The following is a 21,712-nucleotide window of genomic DNA, read 5'->3' as shown; positions in this document are numbered from 1 at the left end:
TTAATTAAATTATAGACTTTGTCAAATTTTGTCCTAAAGCCCACATATTTGCACTGTGCTTAGCTCACCTCAAACTTGCATATATGGCTCTACATCCCGAATGGCACTCTCACATTTCAAAATAGCATGAACTTTGTTGCCAACTACAATTTTACATATATACACTTTGACTATTCTTATCAAAGTAAATGTGCAAGATATTAGTGTTGCTTTTACATACTCATGTACTAATCACCTATTTTTGTTCTAAGGAAATGTGATTATCTCTATGGAACATTCAACCTCAACTACGAGTTGACGGATTATTTTATCCGCCACAAGCGGTGGACCGGCACGCTCCGTCAAACTCCGCTAGCCTCCTATTTGGCACAAGATAAGTCACTATATCGTATCTTTTCGGCTCTTGCAATTAGAGCCTTTGCCATGACTATGCATGTCTCTATACCCTTAAGCATGCCTCCAAATTGTTATTAGCAACTTTCCTACAAGTACATGCTACACACATACACGCTTAAATTCACCTTGCACCGCTAGTCTCCCATGTGTACTAGCATGACTTATAGCTCAATTAAACATGCTCGGATAAAATGCTTGCGAAACGGTTATGACTTGCTTAGGTATCAAAGCATGGCCGCGACTCGCTTGGGCAGCGCATGCTCGCACAGCGCCTACACCTAACTTGCTCGAACACCTAACTCGCTACACTTATCCAACATGCTTTAATTACGCTCTTGGTTCTCAATGCTTCTTACATGTGGTCTAGCCTCCGGGCACCACACTTGTTCACATTTTCTTCCATGTGGTCTAGCCTCCGGGCTCCACAAGTCTATGGTTGTGCACCTCCGATGTAACTGCATATGCGATTTTTTGGTCTTTTGTTATGCAGGATGACGAGTCCCTTCTTGCTTGCGGAGCTCGGGGACTTGTAGGGGCCGTGCGCCCCTCGAATGTTACTTATGCTTGATGACTTCATGATTTGAACTCCCCAACCAAGAAGCTACTCTTACTCGGGGACTTCGGGGACTTGTTTATACCTACACTAGCAAGCTAGTTCTCTACATCACCAAGCATAATTAACACACACTTTGGGACATCCACAAGACATGGCAAGGCCCAACCGAGACATGCATCGTGTAGCCCTATGTTCAAGCTACGCCACGGTATCCGGAAGTCGCAAATCCGACGTCGGGAAGCCACCTTTCCGCCCTTGTCAACATGCCCACACAAATAGGCTTTCTGCATGTTAAATAGACTAGAATAGTAACTTTGCTTGTCCCACATCGAAGAACAAGTAAAGGAGAAGCATTCCTTCATCTATAAAAGGAATGCCTCCTCCCACAATTCAACTGGATCCCATTACAACACACTTTGTAATCATGTTAGGCCGCAAGGCTCGACACACTAGTACAACATTCAAGTGGACGTAGTCTCCCGCTCATGCGGAGGCGAACCACTATACATCTCGCGTCAACTCTCTCTCTCTCTCTCTCTCTATCTCTCTTACTTATAGTTAATTAGATCCCCACGGATCCAAGCATTAACAGAAACTGTCATTAATTAATTGATCAATGAAAAGCATATGAATAAAATATAATAAAAAAATTAAAAGATGGTGGTGTACGTCCAAACTGTGGAGTTATGGGTGAATGAGACATGTCAGACGGGTCAAACTAATATATTAAATATAAGTATGTGAGTTATGGGTGAATGGAACATGTCAGACGGGTCAAACTAATATATTAAATATAAGTATGTATATAAGTATCAAATGTTTCAACCAATGGCAGCTTAGTGAGAAGGGTCAATTGACCCTTCTCGCCCTAGTGTCCCTACGCCCCTGAGCGCCACGTGTCAATCTCTAATTGGCTGTCCAAATTACGGTGTTGTCTTTGTCCGCCACGTGTCATATCTTATCTAATGATATGAACTCAAACCGTCCATAAATATGGGGTCATTGTCATCCTCATCTCTCACAAATTCACAAACACTTCTCATATCCAAATCACACAAATCTTTCTTTCTTTTCCGTTTTGATTTTGTCAAACCATTTCTGCAATGAATCGTTTGACGAAATGGTTGCAAAAAGATCAAGAAGAGGCCGTCACGAGAAGCCGCCGACGAAACTTGATGATGTCTGCTGCTGCCTTGCAAATCCAAACTCTGGAAGATGAGGATTCACAATGGGGTGGTTCTTCAGAAGGTCGTACCTATAAGGCCAGGGATCGAGAGCTGATGGATCTTCGACTCAAAGCTCAATACTTCACTGATCCGTGCAGGTATGAACCAAACGTATTTCGTAGGCGATATAGAATGCAACCTCACGTCTTTGACAGGATGATGCGCGACGTGGCCAACTACGACCCATATTTTGTTCAAACAAGAGATGCTTGTGGGAGACTAAACTTATCCACTGAACAAAAGCTGACATGCGCCATGAGAATGCTCGCGTATGGCATCACAGCTGATTTCTGCGATGATTACCTAGATATTGCGAAGACCACTGCCATTGAGATTTTTGAGCACTTCACAAAGGCAATCTGGAATGTGTACCATGAGACTTACCTCCGCCGACCAACACCGGCAGATTTGCGACGGCTGCTTGACAAAGCTGAAGAACGGGGATTCCCGGGAATGGTCGGTAGCCTTGATTGTATGCACTGGCAGTGGAAAAATTGTCCCACTAGATGGGCAGGGCAGTATACTGGCTACAAGGGGAAACCGACAATCATCTTAGAGGCGGTGGCCTCCTACGATACTTGGATTTGGCATGCCTTCTTCGGACTTCCAGGTTCCCTGAATGATATTAACGTCCTTGGATGTTCACCGTTGTTCAATGCTCAATGCGTTGGTGAAACCCCTGAAGTGAGCTACCAGGTACGTAATAGGCATTATCGTCAATGTTATTACCTAGTTGATGGCATATACCCTAAGTGAGCATTGTACTCGTCCGCCACACGACTCCACAATAAATCCGACTTTTGATCTTTTCCGACGCAACCATCACCCCCAACGGTGATCCAAGCTTGGCAAAGAATAACTTCTTCATTGTGCCTCCAAGAATCCCCTCTTGGAGCCATTTTTTCCAAGACAAAAAAAAGAAAAGAAAAAAGGAAGATATATTTAAGAACAAGAAGATGGGTTTAATGAATGGAAAATTGTGAAGGAGATGGAGGATATTTGGTGTGAGGAAATAGAAAAGAATGGGTAGGTATTTATAGAATTTCCTACACTTCACTGTTCCAACGGGTAGATTTTTTTCCCTTAATTTTCTGGTAACTCTTTTATTTTTTTTGGAACAAAAAGGATATAATAACCCTTCAATTAATAAGAGCCGTAGATGAGTTTTTTTCCCTCAAATCTGAGCCATCAGATCGAAAATAGATCCGTTCAGTAAAAAAAAAAAAAAAAAAGGGCAACATCGGACCGTCCATATTAATCAGGTATCAATCTGGACCATACATTTCATGACCGTTGGGGGTTCCAACGGTCACCAGGGGACAGCAATTGGCGCGGGGCCCACGCCTGCAGACGAAAAAGCAGTCGATCTTCTCTCTCCAACGGATGATGCGCGCGTGCTCTCTCTTCCCAGCAGTTGCCGCGCGCGTCTCCTTCAATTATCCCCTCTGGCGCGTTGGTTCGGCATTTGGGCTGAGACAGCAAGTGGGCTGGCCCCCATGTACAGTGATCAGATCTGGTCCTGGAAAAGTCTCAAATATGAGACTAGAAATGAGTCCAAGTCCTATATTTATAGGACCAGACCCCCCAAAAACACAAGGTTGGAGATCCAAAGTCTCAAAATTGCCCAAAATCTGGTTTGGCACCCCAAGGTTGGAGTTGCCCTTAGAAATGCTGAATTAGTTACTTTCATTCTCATGGACACTTAAAAGTGCGATTAGAATAGTTAATTTCAAGTATCATTTTCATATATATCTAACACCACTTAAGATCTTTGATATTAAAGGGTAGAGAGAAAACCCTAAAGAGAAAAGTAGAGAATGTTGTTGCCAGTGTGCCCGCTTGTTTGGTTGCACCTCGGCGTTGGCGTGGGCCACTGGCCTTGTAGGTGCACGGTGCATGCAGTCGGATGGGCTATGATGTTAGTAGGCGTATCCAGAGCTTCGAGACTGGGATTGGAAGGTTCTTTGTTTCGTCTTTCTCGGTGGAAGAAGGTGACCGCATCTAGGGTTGAGGCGTGGTTAAGGGCTGGGATTGGAGGGGGGTTGTTTCTATGCTGGGTTGGAGTGGCATCTTGTGGTGGGTGCAAGGTGGACTGATATCGAGGGCTTGATGGGATGGTCTACAGCGTTGTGCTTGGATTGGTCCCCGATGTCGATCCAGGGTGGTTTGGTGGGTGGTCCTACAACGGTGGGCGGAGACGTGACCCAACGTCGGTGGTGTAGCAGCGTTTATGGTGGCGGCATAGCGGTGTTGGTACAGTTATTGAGTTGGGCTGGGATTATTGGTTGGCGTGCTCTCCCTACTGCACTGGATTGGGATTGGGCCAATGGTTGGGATTGTTGGATGTCTAGTTATCATTGTTTGAAGGGAGGGCGGAAGGATGATGGTGGCGGTTCGGTAGGAGTTTTTCTAGGTTTTAGTTTTTTAAGTTGTTTAGTTTATTCAGGTGTTAGCAGTTGGGTTTGGTGTACATCGGGCAAAGGCAATCATCATTCTGGTATTCTGGAAGGTCGTTCCCATCTAGTTTTAAGTCGGAGGCGATGGCGAAAATGAGTAGTGGTGGGTTAGTGGTTAGTGGGTGAGGTTATTTTCTTCTCGATCGTAAGTATCTCAGGGATGGTTTGGTATCATCAATGATTGATTGGGATTGAAATTCATAGGAGTGCGGTCGATGGGATCGATCCGATCTACACATAGGTGGAGGAGCGTATGCATTTGCTATTCCCAGAACTAGTTTTGGTGTATCTGTGATGGTACAAGCGAGAGAAGGTGATAGACAAGGAGATGACGGTGAAGAGACAAAGGTGTTGGCATAGTGTCGATAGTAGGGTGATGGTAGTGCTGGGTTTACTGCAGTCCTAGATCTGAGTGTCCAACAATCCATTTTGGTCGCATCAGAGTCACAATGAGTGTATACTAGGTTGATTAAATGACTGTTCGGGTGGACAACTCTGGGTGGCGAGTTAGTGTTGGCACAAGTGAGGTTGTATGGTTCATTGGTTGGCTAGACGAGAGGTGAGATGTCAAGGATACATTGCTCATGCACAGGGGTTATAAAGTGAAGTTATGTTTAATATTTGGAATCTTGAGCTTAAATATTTATGATTCAAGATTTAGGCATCTATGAGCATTAATTTTCTATCGAGAAATTTTTAAAAACAATACATGAACTTAAGACAGCTGAGAATTAAGGTGGTCAACGTTTCGAAACTATTCCATAAATACATGGATTTACAAACCCTACACACTTTTAGTACATGCCGTCACTAACACCATTAACATTTATGCCATTATTTATTTTACAAGAGTAATTTAGTATTTTTGTATCTCTCTTTGTCTCTGAATTTGCATCAGCAGCTCGGTGGAAACCGATTCCTAGACCTGTAAATGGATCGAATTATCAGATCGACCTAAATCCAAATTCATTTACTTAAAAAAAAATTCGATCCAAACCCGCTTCGTTAACCCAGCAGATCATTGATAATTCAATCCAAATCCGTATCCGCCGGATTAACGGACACCCGATCCGCTAATCCGACCCGTTTATAATTTCAAATATTTTAAAATTGTAAATAGTAATATACCTCATAAGATATTAATAAAATATTAAAACAACATGAAGAGTATCACCAAAAGTAGAGTTACATTATCAAAATTCTTAATGCTTCTTGGAATCTTGGGTGATGGACTATCCCTTAGATTTTCTGCAAAAAATTTGTATTAGAAATTCTTAATACTTTACATTTTATATTTTTTAAAATAATAATATATTAATAAAAAATAATATTTTATTATTACGAAAACGGGCCGTATCATTAACGGATCGGATCTACCTAAATCCGTATTTGATCAGTTAAATAAACGGGTTAACGGATTCGGATCATTAACGGATCAACGGATCAAAATTTTCGATCCAAACCCGTCTAATAACCACGGATCTGGATCAAAATCCGGTTCATTTACAGGTTTACCGATTCCTAGACCTTTCTGATCAGCATGAGAGAGATCCAAATTGCCTTGTAATTAGAGAGGGTGAGTGAGAGAGTGAAGTGAAAGAAACAATGGCGTCCTCTGCAACTCTTTCCTTGTTGTGCTCCTCCTTCGCATCGATCCCATTGCAAAATCTCACGTTCCGCCACAACTTGCCTTTCTCAATTCAACTTCAATCTCACCTTCCTCTCCCTCTCTTCCTCTTCTTCTTCGCACAAGTTCTCCTCCTCTCCTTTCTGCAAGCTTATACTCAATTGCTTATAAGCTGATTATAATTGTGTGTTTAGATTGGAGGGCGCCAAACAAACACAACCATATTGAGATTTGGGTTTTTCAGCATCTTCGAGAAGAAGTTGTGGGTAGGTGAAAAAATGACAAAATGAGCATGAACTAACATCAAGAACATGGAGGAACCCAGAAACTCAATTCGGTAGAATTAGTTGATTGGGATTGACCCCAATTCTTGATTTTGCCCGAAGCCACCACCACCAAACCCAAAGCCACCGCCACAACTTGCCTCAGATTTTCGTACTGAGATGTACTCGAAGAAGATGGTGAGGAGAGAGAGAACTGGGTGTAGAGAAAAGCCTTGGGTGTCCATGGTAATTGCTGATGTTACATGTCAGGTTTTTTTTTTTTTTTTCAATTAAACTTGAAGAGACGGATTTGCCCTCACTAATATGCCGGTGGCATACTCCTTAACGGAGGAGATAACAGAATGTATGAAAACTGAGTTGGGTTTAAAAGTCCATGTACTTATGTGATAGTTTTGAAACATTGGCCATCTTAATTCTCAGTGACCTTAAGTTCATGTACTGTTCTTAAAAAATTTCTTTTTCTATTTATAAGTGAGAAATTTTGAGTTCGACTACTATCTAGTACGTTGATGTGAATAAAATTAAAATAAAACTTTAGACGTCTAGATGTTTGATGCTGTAGGATTAGCAGAGCTTATGGATGATGCTCTAAGTAACGGAGGCTTAGCCAATTAGGCATTAGCAGTCAAAAAGTAGTATTAATGAGAATTACTTGGACATATAGCTAGTATCACAAATTTGAAGTGTTAGCGAGTATTCAATATAACATTTACAGGCTGTGTTGGGGTCATTTTGCTATGTATTCATCCTTGATTTATATGGTTGAAATGCAACCAACTTATGAATACTTCAAAAGCAGCAGCAAGCCTCTAGCTAGAACTTCACCTTTCCAATTTCGGGCTCCATGCTTCTTGTCAAAATCTTCTAACAATTTTTTTTTAAAGACCAAGAATATCAATAAACAGATAACGATTTCCTTCCCAATTGAATTTCTTGGCATTTTTCTGCTTCTCTCCTCCAGAGTAACTCTTCTACATAAGTTTAGGATTGAAGTGCCAGGTGTTTGTTTAGGATCAAGTTATCCATGAACTAATCGATGATCTTCTCGCCGGTTGAGAAAACATTCCAGACAACAGTTCCAACCAGATAAAGGCCTACTGAAACCTTGAATACATCATCCCAAGAACCTGCAAATTTGTCAATGTGTAAGAGCAATGTATTAAAATCAGCTTGTTGCCTAAAGATTACAACTTGATATGATGTCCTCTTGGCAAAAGAAATTAAAGCCAAGTTGATATGAACTTTAGCCAGAAGGTAGGAACTGTGGAGCCTGCCAAATAATAATACTGGTGATGCTTTTGTGTTTATGTGTGTAGAGAAATGCGAGTGTCCCATGTGGGTAATGCTTGAGAAGAGTGTCACAGTTCTGTACCAGGTTTATTAAATTTTCAATGCAACAGGAGAACAAATTAAAATTGGATGGAGTACTCTTCAGTTCTACCAACTAAAAATTGCAGTAGATGGGAACTAACCATGTTGCAAAATGTAACCAGTTGATGCCGTTCCTAAGACACCTGCTAGTACTCCAGCAGTATTGGACATACCAAGCAATATTCCCTGAGGAGTAGTTAGAAGAAGATAATCAGAATCTTTCTTTTCCTCCTATTTTTCTACTCAGTAAGATGATTCATCCTATGGTTCTTACACACAGAAGAAATCAGCACATGCAATACAGAGCAAAAGCTTAAATTGATACTCACAGAATATCGTGGAGCAATATCTTGATGGTTTGAATATAGACCAGATTGTGAGAAGGCATCAGTTCCCTATTTAAGAAAAATAAAGAGAAACCAGTTAGGTAAATTATATACCAAAATTACAGAATGAACAGCAGTAATAAGAAATTGCACCAAGAGTTGAAATCAGACCTGACTGCATGCCATACATAGAACAGCCATTGCAGGAGAATTGACATGGCTCAACTGAGTAAGGAAGAAAGCAGGGCCAAGAAACCCAATTGTCTGCATAATCTACAAGGCAAACCAAATAACTAGGTTAGCAAACCAACTAGTTGAACAGAAAACATCTCATTGTTTTTCTACAAAGTGGCAACAAGATTAGCAGTTACCAGTTAAGTTAAAGGCAGAATTTAGCCAGTTAGATAACTTCTAATAAATTAATGTACTTTTTGCCCGCAGAAAATATGATTCCTATCAGTGAAAATTGTTCTCTTGCTCTCATCTAGAAAGAAAAGTTGCGTGTCTATAACATTAGATGTGAGTAGTACCTTACGAACCCTTGTCACCGATACACCCCTACTCACAAGTGTGTCTGCTATCCACCCCCCAAGGTTTGCAGAGAATGCCATTGTAAGCCAGGGCAAGACGCAGAAAAGCCCCGATTCTGTAAGATTGAACTTCAGCACCTAATGGTGGGATTATAAAATCAGCAAAACACAAGCAATTTCAGGTTTGATACACTGCCACAAACGCAGTGTTAAGTATAAACCCATTGCACTTATTACCATCAACTTATTTTCAACAAGATACAATAATCCTGTAATCCAAGGAAATGAAGACTTACTTGGTTATAGTATGTTGGCATCCATGTAAGAAGAATAAATGTTCCCCAGTTGTGACAAAAGTGAGAAACTATAAGGGCCCAAACAGGTGCTTTGGACAAAATTTGTCCCCAAGGAATCACTTTTACAGGTTCCTTGGAAGCATTACCGGCAAGAATTAGCTTCTTCTCTTCAGGTCTCAGCTCAGGATCCTCAGCAGGTGAACTGTATGCCTGCAGAAACATCTCCAAACAAATTAAAGGATAGTTTTATGCATATGTATTATATGTGCTCATAAATCATAAGTAAATAAGAAAACTGATTACTAACTGTCGGAATATCACCTTACTTAGCCAAACAGCAAACCAGACTGTCCCCAGAGAACCAAAGGAGTAAAAGACTGATGGCCATCCAAATTGATGTATTAAAAATGGTGAAAATGCAAAGCCAGTGACTGATCCAATGTACATCCCACTGTAAACCAGAGCCAACGCTCTACTTCTTTCTGATACTGGAATCCATTTTGACAGAATATTATTCATTGCAGGCATAGCCACGCCCTGAAAAAGAGAAGCATAACAAAGTAAGCCTACATTGTCACGCATAATTTTTTGTCTTACACTCTTACATGTTATGTTGCTGGACTGTCTAACTATGCAGACCTATTTCAACAGTAATTTATTACCTACTTGTTAATCGAAAAAATAGAATTCTAACCTCACCAATCCCCATGAAAGCGCGAACCACAAGTAGGAAAGGTAATCCAAGTTTCGCAGCAATAGGAGTCAGAGCAGTAGCAATAGACCACCAAATAACTCCAAAGGCCAAAACCTGCTTCCCACCTACTGTGTCTGCCAAAATGCCACCAGCAATCTGCAGCAATTACAATCTAAGTTGATTAACACAATCAAAAGCTTATCTTATAATCATCGGTTATGAAATTTTCACTTTCAGAATGACCACAAGGAATGTCGTTTCACACTGTCAGCTTTATATTTTACTCACATAGTATAATTTCAGAGCCTAAACAAGTGAAAATACATAAAGAAATTAGCAGATTTAAGTGCATGTAACCTGAGTGAGGAGGTAGCCCCAGAAAAAAGAAGACTGTATCAAACCCACAGTTGCTGAGTTCCAGTTGTACTCTGCTGACATGGGAAGTATAGCAATGCTCATATTTACCTGCCAAAACGTAACCAATGTCAAACGTATCCATAATCAATTGGCAACAGATACCGAGCGCCAAATCTGATATATTGTTACACTATGTTTAGAACTCCCAACATAAGATTATAGATTCTCAACAATTTATCTATTCAAAGTACCTAAACAAAGCTTATTGTAATTGCAAACCTATTTCTAATCTGTTACTTCTAAGGAATACTGTTTTTTTTTTTTTCTCTCTCTCTCTCTTTTGGTCTGTCCATCATGAAATAGTCAAATATGATACGTTGACATTTCTTAACCTAATCAGTTGGACATGTTTTTTTATTTAATTAATCAATTGAATCATAAAAAACAATAATATCATAAATGCTATGATGACAATGTTCGATATGCTCCATATGTTCTTGCAGAAGCAAAGCTTGAATTGATGAAGCTTACTCTGTCCATATTGCAAAGAAGAAAAGCCGAGAAGCACAAAATGACAATAATCCATCGTTTCGGAAACTGCTCCAACCACGAAACCTCATCAGCCACAGACTCCAACTCCTCCTTCACCGTCTCCGATAACTCATACGGCTCCGATTTAACATCCGCAAACACTTTCCCGCCTCTCCTCTCACCGCCACCCGAAACTCGCACGACGCAGCAGTACTGCCCCCGGTTCTGGACCCGTACCCGGAACCGAACAGGGCTTACGGGTCTCAAACCGGAGCCGAGACTTCTCTTGGGGATTGAGATATCGGGCGGGACGTTTGGTTTGGGAGAGAAGGAGTAGCAAAGAGCTCTGGCGGTCATGGTTTTTAGTGACAGTTGAGTGCTGCTCGGAGCAGCTTCGCAGTTTCAATGGTGGGTAAGATATTAATGGGAGGGATATTTATGTGGACTGGCTGTGGTTTGTGCACGTGGCGGTTGCACGGAAGGTGATTGGATTGTGCAGGTGAGGGTAAGAGGGTGGCGGTTATTGGGGTTGGCGGGTAATTAACGGAAAATCAAATTGAGAACTATTATTTATAATACTTACTGGAGATGTTGGGCTGGGCTGGGCTGTTTAAGTTGGGATGGGCTTCGAAGTGTAGTGATTCTCTCCGGAATGAACGGTCAGCTTGATGCAAGTTTAGACTCTAGAGTACTTCTTGGGCTTAATTGCTTCTCTTCTCATGCCCAAATCCATCATTTGTTAGCTATTATGGTTGGACCTAATATTTCGGGTGCCGACGCCTATTTTGAGCTCACCGAACACCGATGTCAGTCATTGTGTTGAGGCCACACTGCCATGGTCTCAGTCTCACTCTTAAGCCTTTATTTTTATTTATTTTTTTAAAACCCCACCTCATTCCCACTTTTGATGGGGCTCGAACTCCTGACCTCTTATATACTAGAAATTGCCTACCCCCCCCGATGGGTGTGAGAATAGTGGGTAGTTATGCTTATATGAGTGGTTAGTTTTCGAAAAAAAAAAATATATTTAATTAATTTTTTTTCTTTTATTTGTTATGTGTTGATACTTTTGTCTTTGATGAATAAAACGTTATCAATGATATTTTAATTCTTGAGGGTTGAAAAGGTAAAAAAAAACAATTTTGTCTAACAAAGTCTATTCTCTTAATAAAAAATCAGTTTTGGCTAACAAAGTCTATTCTCTTAAAAAAATCAGTGGGTCTTTCCCCCTCAGGGCCGGCTCAAGTTAAATATTGATGGGTCTTTTCAACGAGATGGGGGCCGTGGTGGTTTTGGTGTTGTTGTGAGGGATTTTGCCGACACAATTCATGCTATGTGGTCTAGGTCGTTGTCCTCTATTTGTTCTGCACTCCAATGCGAGGCTGAGGCCTGCAGAGTGGCCTTATTACTTGCAATACACCAAGGATGGAGAGAAATCGAAGTTGAAAGTGACTCGTCTATTCTGATCAATGCGTTGAACTATCAAGGGGAGGATAACTCAGTGGTTAGTCGAATTATTGATGATTGCAAAGATTATATTAATACTTTTGATACGATTGTAATTCGACATATTTTTAGAGAAGCAAATAGTGTGGCAGATAGATTAGCCCACTTTGATAGTCTAAGTCATGTTTTTGACCTTTCTTTAGGAGAGGCTCCTGATTACTTACAGGATGTCCTCTATGAGGATTTTTGTAAAGCTTCTATGAGCGCTCGGGGTTCAGGTATTACGTCCCCCCCCCCTCTGATGTGACATTCTATAATAAATAATAACATGGGCGTGGGGCTGAGCCTCCCAGCTTGACTGGATTCCAAACCGCTTTACAAAAAAAATAATAATATAGATATCCGTGAGTTCAAGAAAAAGTAACTGCTATATTTCTCATATTTGGTACGTTAGTGCAGTATTGAGAAAATGGTTCTTCCACAAACCAAACGAAGCATATCCTCATTAAAGAGCCATCAACCTACAAGACCGACCATCGAGCATCACCATGTAAGACTTAATATGGACTTATCAATGTTTATTAAGAGTCATGACAACTAATTAAGTTGTCTTCTTACAGAATAAGCAAGTATGACATTCCTAATGTTCATTAAAATCCTTTTCATTTCCTAATGATACCAATATTGAATAAAGGGTTGCTTGGCTAATGAGTATCACTACTTTCATATGGAACAAGAATAAGGTTGGCCTAATTAAATGTAATAGGATTAGGGAACCTTTATGGGAGGCGCCTAATCCTCAATGCCTATTTATAGGCCTTGATCCCTGCTCTAGCAATCACACACAAGCATTCAATTCTCTACCTTATTACTGAGATTTCGTTCATCATAAGATTGCTCAGAGGAGAAGATCAAACATGTCTATTTCAAGTTAGTATTCTTGACACAATGATATTGCATATGTGAGTGTGTTTGATAGGAGCATTTTATGCAACGTTTATAATGTTAATCCTTATATTGTTAATTATTGTTTACTCCCTATACTTATAGGGTTTCATCGTTTCAGTCCCTGACCTTCTAATTTCACCTAAAAAGTCCCTGAATTCCCAATTTCCTCCCAATTGGTCCCTATCGTCAAGCACCGTCCAAATTGACTGTTAAATTGCTGACGTGGCATCCATTTTAAGCTGAAATGTCTATTTTACCCTCAATTACTTTTTTTCTTTTAATTTTTTTTTTTATCTTTCTCTCTTTTTCTTTTTCTTTTTTCGTTTTCCTTTTGACCTCCTCTTCTTCCGTGGATCCGCAAGACCCAATCCCCCTGAAAACCCACTTCATCTCCTCCACCAATTCTTCTGAGTTCACTCACCTAACCACCTCCTTGACTCGCTCCGCCATCATAGCCCTCGACGCCGAGTGGAATCCCCTCCACTCCCACCACCCCACTTACCCAATCGTCCCTCTTCTCCAACTTGCCTGCCAACTCGGCCGCGAACTGGCCGGCGACTCGGTCGTCTTCTTCCTGCTCGACTAGACCCTCCTCCATATCAACTCGCACCTCTAATTCCTTTGACGGGTCCTTCTCCGACGATCGCGACCCGATCTTCGAAGCCCTAAAAGCCCAAACTTTGAGAAGATCTTCTTCAACTTGGCCAGGTTCTCCATCAATTTCGAAGCTTTGAACTGGGATTCCATGTACGGTGGTGGTGGGCCCACTGATTCCTCCTCCAAGGTCCCCGATTTTGACCCGGCGTTGAGGGGCTGAAGAGCTCCGCTGGAAACGATATTTTCTCCTCGACAGTGACGTCGCCGCCGCCTCGGGCAAGTGATAGTAGTGGGTTTGATGACCTTCTCGGTGGGTTTGGCAAGGCTGAGCCGGCATCGTCGAAAAGCTCTAGCAAGGGTGTGCCGACAGCTTTCGATGATTTGTTAACTGGGTTTGGAGCTAGTAGCAGCCCCCAATATGAAAGGTATTGTTGCTTTCTCTCATTGCTATATTTGTTGGTTGAATTGGATTCCGGCCTTTACATGATGAATTTTCGGTTTGGGGCAGCACTAGTGTGGAGTTTGAATTGATGGTTAGTTATGTGAATGTTGCACTGTATATTGTGCGTCAAATTTCATGGGCTACGTGTTGATAAATATTATAGGAACATGAGTTTGAACATCTTTTTTTTTTTTGCTAATACTTTTTTGCTGTGATAATCTTGTTATTCATGGCTAGAGATTCTTAATTCTTCCTCAATTTAATGCTGAAGCAGATTATGTATCTAGATTGAAACGAATGGGATGATGTCGCCACCACTCTCACTGCCCATGCCAATTCCCCCTCGTCTCGCCATCCAAGACCGCCGGGGAGAAGAAGATAGAGAGAGAGCTGGGTTTGTTTTTCAAGAAGATGATGGAGATGAACAGAGGAGAGAAAACCTGGAAGAAGAAGAGGTAAAAGGAAAAAACAGAAGAAAAAATAGTAAGTGAGGGTATAATAGACTTTTTAGGGGGGAAACCACCGCCACGTCAGCAAGATAACGAAGTCTTTGACGGTAGGGACCAATTAGGAGGAAATTGGGAGTTCAGGGACTTTTTAGGTGAAATTCGAAGGACAGGGACTGAAACGATGAAACCCTATAAGTATAGGGAGTAAGCAGTATTTAATCCATTAATCTTTGTTAGTTTATTCTATTTTCGCTTTATTTATTTACTTTTATGTTTATTAGGTTTTTCGGAGCAAATATACAAAAAGGAGATAATATGGAGGAAAGATGTGCAAATAAAGAAAAGCTTGAAGTCCTGACCCTAGCAAGTGACCTTGATGAATCGAAGAGCCTAATCCGTGGAGATGACGCGGCAATAAAAGAGAAAATATTCAGAAATTATTGATGATGATATGGCAAATTCTCATTGGACAAAAGTGTGGAGAATCCTACTTCAAATAGAGAATCAAGAAGTTGTCTTTCTGTACAATTCAAGGAATCTCAAACAAAAAAGGAATGAAAGAGGACTCAAGGAGCAATATAAATGAGCTGTGCAAATCTGAAAAAGCTCTTCTCTTCTCGCTTCTCTTCTCTCCTCTCTCCTCTCTTCCTCTCTTTCCTCTCTCCTGCAACTTCTTATTTTTCTCTTTAGCTTGTTTTTGTTTTTCTTTCTATGAGAAACTAACTCTTTAGTTAGGGGTTGTTGAAGCCCCAAATCATAATTGTAAACTTGTTATAACTTTCAATTAGTTTTGTTTATCTATTGGATGAGAACCTAATTTCTATCTTAACATTGATGATTCCTTTGCATATTTTCTTTGGTGCGCAACTTAGATTGCATGTTTAGGATTCTATTGCTGAGAATGATCATTGCATGTGCCTTGCTTCGAGGGTTCCGTTGAGAGTTCTAGAGTAGTAAATTGTCTATAAGGCAAGTGATTAGGTTCCTAGGTTAATTGAGATGCGTCGTACTCAAGATGTCTTGTGATGTCTCGTTTTTCTATTGTGTAATGATTTCTTTGTGTTAAATCTAGAGTTGCGTCAACCTAGGTTGCATTTTAGAAAATAGGTTAGGTGTAGAGCATCTCTCACCTAGCATACAAGTAAGGAAAAACAGTAGGTTAATTCAGGCGTTGGGTTAACTTGAACATCTTCATCCATAGATAAATGAAAGGGTTAAATACTGCTTACTCCCTATACTTATAGCGTTTCATCGTTTCAGTCTCTGACCTTTGAATTTCACCTAAAAAGTCCCTGAACTCCCAATTTCCTCCCAATTAGTCCCTGCCGTCAAGTATCCGTCAAAAACTTCGTTATCTTCCCCTAAAAAGTCTATTATACCCTCAATTACTTATAAAAAGACAAATCTCTTCCTCTTTTTTCTTTTTTTTTTTAATTTTTTTTTCTTTTGACCTTTTCTTCTTCCCGCTCTCTCGCCTCCTTCTGTTCATCTCCTCATCAAGGTTCCAATCCACTGACCTTCAAGAGGTGAAATGCAAAAAAAAGAAATAAAAGAGAGAGAAAAAATAATTAAAAAATAATAATAATAAGTGAGGGCAAAATAGACATTTCAGCAACTTTAACAGAAAATTTTGACGGCAGGGACCAAATGGGAGGAAATTGAGAGTTCAGGGACTTTTTAGGTGAAATTCGAAAGTCAGGGACTGAAACGATGAAACCCTATAAGTATATGGAGTAAACAGTATTTAATTCTAAATGAAATTAGGTTGAACATGATTAGAATAAGTTATGAGAGCTCTCGCTCTCTCACCCTTGCGGCGGCTAACCCTAGGGTTTGGCCGTCTGATTTCCTTGGCCTGCGCCGATGGCGTCTGCGGGCCATTGCTGGCGGGTCCTTTGGCTTCGCGAATCTCTCTTCTTCAACCATCTGGTTGCTACACTCTAATTGCAGCGTCCTGGCGTTGGGATTCAACCCCGACGGGTTTTGCCCGTGTCGCTGCTGCTTTCTGTTTCAGTAATGGCGGGGGACGGCGGCGTGGGGATTTGGTGGATCCTAATCAGACATGGGATCCCGGTCTTTTCATGGGTAGAGGTATGGAGTTCGGGTCCTCTCAGATGGTGGCGACTCGGTGTCTGGGTGCCGATCTGTTGCTTCGGCGGTGGATGGTGACCCCGTGTGTAGATCCTCTCCGGCAGTGGTTCTGGTTGGTTTTGCCGCTGGGCTCTTTGGATACTGAGGGTTGGAGGATTTGCTCTTCGGCCTCCAGGTGGCTATGGGATTCTCGATCTGGTGTATGCCCAGCGTTATCAGAAGTGAAACGGTGTAGCTCCGGGGAGCGACAATGTCGATCTGGAAGGATGATCAGATGTGTAGGTGTCCAGCTTTGGGCCGCAGCCAGGGTGCCCAAGTGGTTGGGTGCCCAAATGAGATTAAGTTGGGCCTGGGCCTTTGTCAAGTTTGCCTCGGCAGAGTTGATTTTGGATTCAGGCCGGATTTGGGACCCGGGTCGTATTCAAATCCGGATCTTGGATCTGAGACAGCTGCTCATATTGATATGGTATTTGTTCTGGTTCTTGGGAGTTTGTTTGCCAAAATGGTTTGGGGCTCCTCTGCGTTATTGGTATTGGATTCGAGACCCAAATCTTTGGTATCTGTTCGTGAAAGATCGTCTGCCAACATGACCATGTTCTGACACCCTTGGCCGGCTTCGATCTTTAGGTGGGAGAGTGCCTTCATTCCGACGCCAAGATGATTTTTGTCACTTTGTGCGTTGGAGTTCGATGGGTAGTCAAACCACTGACTACTCAATTAACTACACGGCTGTAATCTGTAGTGCAAATTCAGCCATGCGTTTCGGCGCTGTTATTCTTGCCTTCTTTATTCTTCCTTATATGTTGATGCAATTTTTGCATCTTTTCCTTTCGTATTGTTTATTTTGGTTATTGATGTACTTTTGCATCATCTCATTGTAATATTCCAATTTCAATAAAGGGCTGACCTCAGTTTACTCAAAAAAAAAAGGTTGAACATGATTAGTTTACTTGATTGATTGGTGGTGGATGCAATTCCTCTAACTTGTTTTATCTTTGATTTTCATAACCCTGAATAAAGTCTTTTTATTTTCGGAGTCATTTAATGTTTCGTTTTTATTTTATTAGTTCGTCAACCAAAACACCTTCAAAAATTATCAAACTTTGTCAGTAGTTATTTTATCATGTCTAAAGTCTATCTGTAAATTTTCGTGACATTTAGAATAGTTTAGAGTCGTCTGCCAGTCAGATCTTTATAACTGGACAGTTTATGTTTATTTTGTTTTGAGTCTTTAGATTAGTGATTAGACCACAATCTCTTGCGGGAATGATCCCTACTTATCTATACTATTTTCGACATTCTTGTAGGGTTAAATTATAGGCATTTTTGTGCATCTATTTAGGTGTATAGAAATAGCCTCTTCTTTTTTTTTCTTTTTTTTTTGAATTAAAATAAGGGTATTCCTATCAGTGTTCTTATATTTGAGTACAATGCATAGATAAAGTTTTTCTACAATACGTCGTGATCGTCACTATTTGCGAGTCAAGTTTACTTTTTTTGTACAAAAATAAATTAACGTATGAAATGAAATACTACTACACGAACAATTCATATAATTTTTTTTATCTTCTTTAATGCATGAAATACATAATCGGATCGGATTTGAGTTGAGGATAATTTTATATGACACTACTACATACATACATGAATGATTTCCTTTTGACAATATTAAAAGACAAAAATTATTGTGCCCTTCCTCTAGAAGTTGAATAGCAATTATAGATCATCAAATTAATGAACTGAACCAACACTGTGGGTCACTTAGGCATCATACCTTGCACAACATAATGCCTAAACCCGCGCATGTCCACAGCTAAATCAGATGCTCAAGGTTCCTGTGCGAGTAGTAGCAATAATGTCGACTAACATGGCTCTACAGGATTCAATATATAGAACCAAAAGCATAGTGGGGCAACCATCAACAAAAACAAATAGAACTGGCCCTCAGCCTCTGCCATCCTAACCAGCACTGCTCGATCTAGATGATATGTGGAAGAACTTCTGTATTAAGGGCAGCGTTTACAGTATTTGAGGGATCCAATGGGGGACTCGATCGGAGAGCAGAGAAGAAGGTGAAATCTTCTTGCTAAAGACTGATCAACAGCTTTGGACAAGAGATCGACTTTGGGATTTCACCCCTACAACAACTAACTTAAACTACAAATTAAGAAAGAATCTCTAGGACCCCAAAAACAAACAAACAATACAATATTTCATTGTGTGTACTATTTAACTCACTTTACTTTTGCAATGACATATTAGTGTTAAATAATAATTTAACGAAAGATTTTTTTTTTTTAATTAATTAGTATCAACAATCTCTTTTCATAAGCTAAAATTATACATCCGATTATATTTTCGCTCGATTTAACATGTGAAGCGTATTTGAAATACATGCTTAAAAGGAGTATTAATATCTTCAAATGTGACCTATAATTTTATATATAATCGGCCAAAATGGTATTATAGGCCACCATCCAGTGATGTAATTAAGCATCAAACCTCATAAAGATAAAGGGACTTAAAGCCTCCCTTCAGAAAAATAAAAGGGACTTAAAGCCTTCAATCAGTCTCTCATTGGTGGAGGATAAGCTAGTTTATAGCGAAGCATGCATGATTAACAACTACCCTTTTGCTAGTGACATTAATTGATGCGTAGGGTTATATTGTGTCGGCAGCTTTCTCTTGTGCTGGAGATAGTGGCAAACAGTCAAAAAGCTGAAAGGGTGAACACATTCATAGTCACAAACAGAGGCTTTTACCAAAAAAAAAAAAAAAACACCATGGCTCGAGTTTCTTTTTTTGATTTAGAACTTTAACTTTCCATTTCTGAAGTCAACATTTAAGTCAAAGTCAAAACACACTTATTAACCTTGCAATCCTAATTAGTTCAAAGTAGCAAAGTACAACACTTTGAGTGGAGTTTAATGATATCGACTGCTATTATAAGCTTCACAAGTCTTATGACGTTTTTGTATTTTTAATGCATCACAAATTCATAGCGGTATGTCACTCGTAGTAGTTTTACAAGGAAGTCTCGAACAAGTAATAAAGCTCCCCGCTACTCAACATATCGTAAAATCGTATACTTTCCATCAGTTGCACCTAAAAATTGTACCATAGAAAAATGTCTAAAGCTTGACAGAGCCTAGTATAACCTACAGAGTACACTAGCAAAGAAGGTTTAACCTGAGTTTCCAAACATGCCCTTGAGAATTCACAAATTAGCATTGTAAATTTGGTCATTTCCTTCAGAATCTAATGAACGGGAGACAAGGAGATTTGAGTATAATATTCGCTTGCTAAAGATATCGGATTGTATTGGCCTACCGAGAAAGAAAACTAGTACACTAGTACTGGACCTATTCGCTAAGTGGGCCATATCATTAATCTTAAATGGGCCTGAGCCCACATTGAAATAATGACCATCCCAATATCTCGTGAGATGTAGTAGATCTCACGTTTATCAAAATTCTTCCTTTTCCTTTATTTTCTTCACTTTTATCACTTTATGGCTAGGGACTAAAGTTCTACTAAAACCTTTTCATATGAGCCTTCTAAGTTCTAACGACTAATTTGATATGATGTGGATCGAACACAATCATCGCTATTGGAAAATAGCCGTTTCTATTATAGGGAATATTAAATGACTGTTTCTCTCAATTTGTATTTTAAGATAAAATCTCACGTACACTGAATGAAAAATATCTATTTTATAAAAAAAGATTAAAAAAATATCGATAGAATATAGGGATGTCACAATAAATACAGCCGAATTCTATGAATTCCGCTTAAAACACATGACACATAATCGTTGCCCGAGATAGAACATACAATTGGCACCCTAATGGAAATTTTAATATAAAACCACATTGCAAAATAGAAATGATAAATGAGGAGATAAAAGCAGAAGGTGTGCGAATTAGAAGCATTTTATTTTTCTTTTAAATACCAATCATATTTTCGTTAATTATAATTATGTTTTATTAATTGCCCTTTTTGTTATTGATGAAGAGTACCAAAGCTAGCTCTTATAGAAAACGATATATAAAAGAGGAAAATAAGAGGGGATGTTGTCACCACATGCATCCAATTTTGGGAAAGACAAACAATTAAATCTTTGTTAACATGGAGGTAGAATCTGATTCCTGAAAACGAAAAAAGATGAAACAAATTAAAGGGTAAATCGCATTCACAGGCAAATCCAGCTAGCTGTCTCCAAAAATGCATTGCCACTAGCTGCAATCGATTCTGTGAAGCACTAAATCCAATTCCCTCGAATTTGGTTGCACTTATATATATGTGGATAGCAGGATAGTCCATCATCCTAAGTATGTGGAATTTTGTCTTTCACATCAAATATTTGTTAGAGAACTATGCAATTAGTGGTCTTAATTTGTCCATATCTTTTCAGACAAATTGGATAAATTAATAAAGGGCTTTGGATTCTGCTTGAGACCAGGCAATGCATGCATGTTAACTATTTAACCCTAGCTTGAGCCAGTTCGTAAATTAATTAAGAAAAGGCTTGGGATGTTGGTTTTATCTGAATCGAAATTCTGGAAATGAATTAATGAAATGGATTTGCCCGCTTAATGAGGGAACCTTTCACGTGTGGAACCAAATCGATCTAGCAGCTAGAAAGTTGATTTATTCTTTAATTTCCGTATAATTATTAAAATTGATCAGTGAATCCATTGGTACTACATGTAGATCATGATTATCATCATCAACTTAAGGCTTAAGGAACCGGCCACATGCCAATCTCAGTTGCCCTAATTAAGGATTTAGGGTTGTCCATTATTATTGACATGATTATATAGTTTTGAATCTTTTGATTTGCATTTCTAGTCATGAGAAGTGCCTAAGATGTGACAGTAATACAATGACTACTTTGCACATGTACTTTAAATAAATTAATGTTTTCCCCATAAGCCTCTAATTAGCAAACCAAACGAAGCATTAATAGATCAATTCTTTTCATTGTTTCATTTTATTACTTTGTTGCATGGAAGGAAGTTCACAACAAAATTTATACAAGATGCATCTCCGTATAAATGAAAGCAGAACTACCCGCTAGAGAAACTGA

The 21,712-nt window shown here is 39.8% G+C and overlaps 2 protein-coding genes across 2 annotated transcripts; one reads left to right on the top strand and one right to left on the bottom strand.

Moving 5' to 3' along the window:
* Positions 1-2,130: 2,130 nt before the first annotated feature.
* On the top strand, positions 2,131-4,994 carry LOC133730363 (uncharacterized). Its single transcript, XM_062157971.1, has 3 exons — positions 2,131-2,874; positions 4,625-4,675; positions 4,839-4,994. The coding sequence occupies exons 1-3, from the start codon at positions 2,131-2,133 to the stop codon at positions 4,992-4,994; spliced, it is 951 nt and encodes a 316-aa protein (XP_062013955.1).
* A 2,140-nt stretch (positions 4,995-7,134) lies between these two features.
* On the bottom strand, positions 7,135-11,061 carry LOC133733132 (sodium-dependent phosphate transport protein 1, chloroplastic). Its single transcript, XM_062160738.1, has 10 exons — positions 10,651-11,061; positions 10,120-10,227; positions 9,763-9,918; positions 9,390-9,605; positions 9,069-9,278; positions 8,773-8,910; positions 8,414-8,515; positions 8,246-8,311; positions 8,018-8,102; positions 7,135-7,672 (listed from the first exon to the last, which is right to left on the bottom strand). Exons 1-10 carry the CDS (start codon positions 11,005-11,007, stop codon positions 7,575-7,577), a joined length of 1,536 nt encoding a protein of 511 aa, XP_062016722.1. The 5' UTR covers positions 11,008-11,061; the 3' UTR covers positions 7,135-7,574.
* Positions 11,062-21,712: the final 10,651 nt, after the last annotated feature.

The sequence above is a fragment of the Rosa rugosa genome, chromosome 2 (genome assembly GCF_958449725.1).
Source record: "Rosa rugosa chromosome 2, drRosRugo1.1, whole genome shotgun sequence".
NCBI classification, from domain to species: Eukaryota; Viridiplantae; Streptophyta; class Magnoliopsida; order Rosales; family Rosaceae; genus Rosa; species Rosa rugosa.
Note: the sequence above shows the minus strand (reverse complement) of the source record. Positions and strands in the feature narration are given on the sequence as shown.